At 39.7% G+C, this 7675-nt stretch overlaps 1 protein-coding gene across 2 annotated transcripts in view; it reads left to right on the plus strand.

Annotated features, from left to right (window-relative positions):
• LOC120635124 (RNA-binding protein Musashi homolog Rbp6-like) overlaps nucleotides 1-4200 on the plus strand; it is a 141456-nt gene extending 137256 nt beyond the window's left edge. For both annotated transcript variants that reach the window (XM_039906049.1, XM_039906050.1), the window contains exon 4: nucleotides 2332-4200. In XM_039906049.1, coding sequence (XP_039761983.1) covers nucleotides 2332-3006 — 675 coding nt within the window. In that variant the 3' untranslated portion in view covers nucleotides 3007-4200. The remainder of the gene's footprint in view (nucleotides 1-2331) is intronic.
• The last annotated feature ends 3475 nt before the right edge of the window (nucleotides 4201-7675 follow it).

A 7675-nucleotide genomic window follows, 5' to 3' on the forward strand; every position in this document is an offset into this window, starting at 1 on the left:
AATATTTCTTTGTGGCAATCCTTTTTTTTTTGGCATCTCTTCAAAAGTTTTGATTGTTTTTTTTTTTAGTTACTGCATTATACTTCTCCAATGTATACGTTTTCGAGGCCTAAGTCTATCTTCCCCGTTCAGGTGTATTTTTCAAGTGTTCAAACAACATGGTAAGGAACAGAAAAACAGCTATATTATATACAAGTTTTTTTTCAATATTTTGTTTATGGTACCGTAGACAAGTAAACAATAGTTGGGCTATGGTTGAGATGACGTATTTAATACACTAAAGTATACATACAATAGTCGATTTATAATGGCATGCTAGACTCACTAACATTCTAGAAATTGTTAGGCAATAGACTTAACCTTTCTAATCTCTTGACCTGTCTCTATATTCTACAATTTGACGTCTATGGTAGATTCCCGTTTTGTAAGTTAGTGTTGCCATATTGAATAATCGATATAAGGGTAGTTTTTTGTTTGTTTCCAAAAAAAATACTTTTAATAGTAGATGTCTAAATTGTTAATCATTAAATACCTTTTTATTTGTTTCAGTTTTCTTGATTTCCGCTAATAATCATGACTATTATAGATTTAACGACAGAAATACCTAAATCATTGTGAACTTGTTAATTTGCATGTAGCAACACTAACTCGAGAGTCTCTATAACAAGTGTACATTTCACTCATTAGAAATATAGCTAATTACTAAGCACAACCTGCTTAGTAATCTATACCAGAATAGTATTAAAAAGTACTTTTAGTATAGCAACACGGGGGTAAATTTTGAAGTACTTCCAAATTGGTAGAATTTTCACAATAAGGGTGATATTGCTTGGTAGGATTTTAGACAATTTTGCTAGCTAAATAGTTCTTTCGTCGATTGATATAATATTGTTTTGGGTTGACACATATAATAAAAAATTACCATTTGTATGGTAGTAATTTGATACCCGTTTGTCGTTTTTATTACAACTGTATAACATTTTGAATATATATAACAAGTAAATCTTTATTCTATAGTATTATGCAAAATAACCGTACTCTTACATGTCCTCTAGTAAAAGTTATAGTAACTGATATAATTGAGCATGAAAGTAATATTTATCATACATAATAACCTGTAAGAATCCCTCAATTTGTGAATTTTAACCAGTAACTACGTAGGTTTTGTAGGTCCCATCTGGTAATTAAGTACTAGTTTCCTATATTAACAGTATGTGTTTGATTGTACCAATCATTTTTTGGGTACAGGCAAAGAGGCCGGTACTGAGTTCCGCAAAGTGACAGGTTCGATTTCCGCCACTCGACTGTTGGCGTACTCGTTGTGTAGTTGGATAGGAGAGGGGAGTGACTATTAGTCAACACGACTAATAGTCACAGTCAGTGAGGCGTAAACTGGAACTATTGCATCGTTAATGTTTTTATTTCTAACAACTAGGTGCGCGATAAATTGGTTTAGCAGCGTAAATAAAATTTCTTGTAAATAATAATAAAATAAATTTATTGTGTGCCTATCTATTCGAAAGTTACTTCTAAATCGGTTCAGTTCTTTCCAGGAGCGTAATTGATACCTAGCAAACTCTTCCGCCTAGCTTTTGTCTGGTGGGAGTTACCACTCTTTAGACAAAGACGTACGGCCAAGCGATTGTGCGTTCCGGTACGATGTCGCGTAGAAACCGATTAGGCGTATGAGTTCAGAAAAACTGCATATAGTTAGACTGCATTATAACTTATCACTAGGTGATTGCAGTTTGGGGCCAATGTGTATTGGAACAAAATAATACATATAAACATAAATATATAGGTCAAAATAAAAAAAAAATATAATATTATGTATTGTTTAGTTAATATTGCGTGAGCCATAGATTTAATAAAACCTTCAAAAGTTCCAGTTTCACTCTCACCGACTCCAAATTCTCAACAACCGTTTTTCAATATTGCACAGACGCGGGCGTCACTTTGCGGAATTCCATGATATACAATGAAAATTGGAGCTTAACTTGCTATACTCCGCGAAAAGCAGGGCAGTCTGTGCGGTGTAATTTACGATCTCTTCAATCTTTATACTCCGCACCAAACGGATCTCTCGCTACGTACTCTCGACGCACGCCTCTACGACTTTACAATGAACTGTAAGGTCGTAGTGCGCATGCGAAACGTGCGTGGTACTGTACAATGCCGAAGATACTTTGGTGTATGTACGAAGAGTGAAGGAATTACGAATTGCGCCGTGCCGCAGCGCGGAGCCGAGCCGAAGCCGGCACCCCGGCGGTCCCGGGTGGCGGGTTCGGCGCTCCCTGCGGCGGGGCGGGTCGGCTAACGGGCGCCGCGCAGCGTTCGCGCGGCTTCGGCTTCATCACGTTCCAGGACGCGGCCGCCGTGGACAAGGTGCTGGGCGTGCCCGTGCACACGCTGGACGGCAAGCGCATCGACCCCAAGCACGCCACGCCCAAGAGCGCGCCCAAGCCCGCCAAGACCAAGAAGATCTTCGTGGGCGGCGTGGGCCAGGACACGTCGGCCGACGAGGTGCGCGCCTACTTCTCGCAGTTCGGCCTGGTGGAGGACGCCGTCATGCTCATGGACCAGCAGACCAAGCGCCACCGCGGCTTCGGCTTCGTCACCTTCCACTCGGAGGAGGCGGTGGAGCGCGTGTGCGACATCCACTTCCACACCATCAAGAACAAGAAGGTGGAGTGCAAGCGCGCGCAGCCCAAGGAGGCCGTGGCGGCGGCGCCGCTGGCGCTGGGCAAGCGCCTCGTGCTGCGCCCCGGCCGCGGCCTGCTGTACGCCGGCGGCGTGGGCGCCGTGCCCGCCGCGCACGCGTACCGGTACGCGCCCTACGCCATGCCCGCCGCCGCCGCGCCCGCCGCGCTCGTGGCCCCGCCGGCGCCGGCGGCCGCGCCCGCCATGCCGCAGTTCGGCGCGGCGTACTCGCTGGCCGGCGTGGACATGTCGTCGTTCCAGGGCGTGGACTGGAGCGCCATGTACGGAGTGCCGATGTACATCTAAGCCGGCGGAGCCCCCGCCCCGAGAGGTTAGGTCACTGCGCTCGCAGCTATTTTTTTTTCTCTCCGAACAGTTCCTATTTGATTGTTTTCGGATTGGACGTCTTGCCGCGTTGCCCGCGTGGCATCAGTATTCGTAACGTAAGGCTCATCGACGTAGGTTAAGGTCAATTTCTCGAAGCAATATTTTTGGCCCCTAGCGGCCCGAAGCAAAGATACGCATTTTTTTTTAATAATTAAGGCGAAGATCTCAGATAATTTAGTTTGTCCTTGATGTGAAAAACAAAAACGTTTTTTTTTCTCCTCTCTCTACTAGTAGGTACCTACTCTTATACTTGTCTCGGTTTCGTAATGGTAGTTAACATAGTTAGTGCACGCTGGTAGGCGCCATGTGGATATTATTAATATTAGTTATGACACAGCGTAGTTGTGAGGAGCGTACACGTACACGGTGAATCTCATTGCAGCTCTGTATTGTTTTTTTTTGTTACATTAATTATTTAAATGGCGTACTCAGACGGACGCCGCGTGACGTGCCCCCCATTATTTTATAAATTCCATGTGAATTAGAATAAATATACGTACTGAAATCAGTATTACAATTTCGTGCCATTTATATACAAAAAAAACTGTGCCAAATCTCGTTTTCTGACAGCTTGCGAAGTTTTGCGCCCAACGCGTGTTGTTACTCTGTCAGCTGGCTCTGAGCCCGAAAATCAAAATATACATATATTTTTCAACTATATGGTAACATATATTTCTTGAATTGTCACCAAAGTCACCGACCGACCGGTATATTTTTTTTTGAAGAAAGACTACAAAAAAATTGTATGTCATTTTATCTGGTCCCATAACCCACTTTGAAATATTTAAACCTTGTTTGGGTCGAGTAGACAACTACATATATAAATCAGAATATTAACGTAAACTCACAGGATGTTATATCATAAAAAAATATATATAAACCTTATATATGTTTAAATACATATGTGACATCTGGTCCCAGCTCCGCTTTCTTATAATATGTGAACACCTGTAATTATAATATATCTTCATAAGTCAAGGAAATATAATTTGCATCAATCCAGGATGTTTACGCGCACTAAACGCGTGTTTATATCAACAATACATGTGCATGTCAGCCAAACGTATATTTACGTCAACGTCACGTATGTTGCGCATTCGTGACGCACGTCACGTCACGCGGTGTCGTCGACTGCTCACATATATACATATCTAACTCAAAGCAATCATTTTTACTGCATTGTATGACTGTATTTTACGTATGAATTGTAGTTTTGTATGGCGTGTGGACCCGGGGTTGCAGCGGTTTATGAGATTCTCTACTTAAAAAACGTGTGATTTTATTACGTTCTTTGGTAAATTAGCACCAAAGGAAATATTGTTAGTTTTTAATTTATGGCTTTTGGTGCCATCTTTTAACAAAGTTAGTTGACTTGGTCTAATACATTCCTTTCGTGATACACTTCGGACGACGAAAAGAGATGGACATAATTATCTGTATCCTTTTTTTCACAAGTAAATAACGTCAAATTTTGTTTACATAAATTGTCTCTTTTCTTTGGCCTATGTATGTTTAGGGAGATGCTGTTTCAAAAGAAATCTGTCCTGTGTAAGATTGCACTGTAATTAAAGTAGCATAACCTAAGTTATATATATTATATATTTATTTGTATATGATATCTCAAAACAAAGCGTAAAATAAAGAGGCTTTACTGAGTAAATCTCACAAAGCGCTGCAATCAGTACGATGCCTCGCACACAATACATCCTGTATATCCGTCGCGTGCAAGCGATTAGATATCTTAAGTGTATCAACCTGAGGTCGAGAATCGTTTGCCTCGAAGTTATATGGGAATGAACCATCAAACCGATCGTTTTGGCGTAGATTAGAACTCTTCCAATTTTACGGCCCCGTTAATCTTTTATTGCGATATTTCTGGAACTTTCCGTGGAAAAATAAGAGTTCTCTTATTTAGTCGAAATGTTATCGATCGACTGGCCGTTCAAAATACCCTTGAAATATGATGGTTTAGGATGAACTTAAAGTGGGAGTCGATCGTCTGATCTTTGAATAACGTATATAACCCTATAAGATTCACAGGTTCACAATCGTAGGGTAGTTTTCCAGTATCGAAACACTTACATCAATGTACAATGGACTTTATATAAACTCGTTTTAAAGTCGTAAATTGTATGCTATTAATTTTTCATTTTACAATCCCCCTAATAGCGCTGGCTGCAAATGTGTACAAAAATTTGAGCTATAAAACAAGGCTCGTAAGATTCATTTTACTAATACGTTGTCATTCGGTTTGCGATACTCTAAAACACTACAATAGTAAGCGTAGAAATCTTGTGCTATGGTTTAGACTGGAGTGTAAAACGGCTTTAAAACGTGGTTTGATGGTTGCGCGGCATCGCCTCAGGGTCCCCCTAGTGCGTATTTTTAGTTAATTAGTTAAGCTGTAAGGGAATGCGAAACTAACACCCCGAGTGTATCGTGACAATAAGCTAATAATAAGCAACTGTAGTGGCCGCTTGTCTATGCCTGGACCCAACCGGTCCCAATTGGGCGCCAGTTATGTGTAAATCGTATTTTTAATATTTATGAACCGTTCTTAACTTATATTTAAGCCGTTCTCGTTCTTTTTAAACTTCGAAAGTGGCTAAGATTCTTATTATTTTACTATATACAATTGTGCCCAGCGGTTTAATCACAAAAATAATGGGGCTTTCTTACTTAAAAACATTTTTATTTTCACGACGTGCTGCTAGTTATACTCCACTGTCTTGCAATGTCATAATAAATACAGTTAAATATATATTCATCTGTATATTCTTTTGCGACAGACTGTAGCAAAAAATTGTATAGCTATTGTAGTTTTGGTATAATTGTCATTATTTCGTATATCCCTGTCGGCATGCCATTAAAATGCAGCGTCTACTGAATAGAGATCTCTTTGAATGACGTGCAGCAGTAGCGAGGTGGAATATGACTTGTATATCTTTCTTTGTTCGAAAGTAGCTGACGCAGGAAGAGTGACCTACATCCACACAAGGGCTTTTATGCGCTTTTCTATCCTAATACGTCATTTTGCCTCGCGAGGAAAATGTTTTCTTTGAAGATCTGCATTGCGAGTGCACCTTATTGTTTCAACTGCTCACTTAGTGAAATACGACGTTATTGTCTCGAATTCGGAGCAAGGGTCAGACTGTCTGTACATAAACATACCTTGATGCTGTCTTGATATCCGTCTACAGAACTACAGAATCACGTATACCGTCATGTTTATGGAATGTCTAATTTCTTAATAAAGATAAATCGTATTAAAAATAGTAGGTGATTAGTAGGTTTGACTTAAATAAGTTTCAAAACCTTTTTGTCCCAGAGTGGCGTGCTACAAATATTGTTCGCCCCAGTTAGGGCGCCTGTATTGCGCCTCGCAAACATTGAGTGGCCCTATTTCGACCCGATTCGGTGTCAATCCCGTAACTGTTTCGCCAGCGCTGTGACAACAGTATTAGTTGGTCCCAATTTAGGCGCCAAAGACAAAAATCGATTCAAGTATGAATTGATTGAGATTAGGTATGTTCCCAGTGAATTTAATGGTATTATTCGACTATAATTAGAATAGGTAATGACTAATTTGCCCATACCTTTGGCAACTTATTGATGTATGTGTGATTATTTAAATGCGGGTAGTTGACTACATTTTTTTTCGAAAGGATTTGGGCATGATCATTGCACGTACATGGTTTATTTCGATTTACATCTTATATATCTCTTAAGGGCAAGTGATTAGGTATATACCTAATATATAAGCGTTCAATATATTAAATTTAATCTGGTTACACAGGACAGGATAAGTTTGTTTTACATAATTAATAAAAAAAAAGTGACGATCATGTCTAAAATAAAAATACCCGGTATTTTATTAACAATGCCTAAATTTATCACTGTGCCGTAACATATCCAGTGACCCGACATAGACTGACATAATTGAAGGCGAGACGAAAACTGTATTGGAAAGGAAAAGTTAGTAATTGGACATAATGAAAGGTCGAGGAAGCCTCTTGGGCTAATTCTAAATTACAGTTCTATTTTTATCCCTTTATACATTTCCCCGATAAGCTTTAAATTTAGGTTCAACTGAAAAATTTATACAACAGTACTTAATTTTCAAATAAGCGTAGGTTAGGAATCTCTAAAAGCAATACTCTACTTTTATATACTGTGATTAGAAAAGTATTAATAACTATTAATGATTATTATTATTATAATAAAAGACGATTGATGGTTGTGTTTGTGCAATTCCTAGTTTTTAAGTCGAAATTCTCCCCCCGGGACCTGGTCCTCCATTTTATGATCTGAGTACTTAAAACTGAGGGTAGGAGCGGAAAAATGCGTTACTACAACTTGAGGTGCATCCTAATTTATTGTGAAATTGAAATGCGCAATTTTTGACATTAGTGAAGGGCTTCTGTTCTGTGTGATGTCAAATTTTATGTAAAAAAGTTTTGTCGCCAGGGGCTACCATAGCACCAAACTGAATATTATTGTATCACGATCATAGCTTCTGCTGGTTCTGCTGGTAAGACAGGCGGCCAATTGGATTTCTTATTATGTTATTATTATTGGCATGCACCGA

This window comes from Pararge aegeria, chromosome 26 (genome assembly GCF_905163445.1).
Source record: "Pararge aegeria chromosome 26, ilParAegt1.1, whole genome shotgun sequence".
In the NCBI taxonomy this organism is placed as follows: Eukaryota; Metazoa; Arthropoda; class Insecta; order Lepidoptera; family Nymphalidae; genus Pararge; species Pararge aegeria.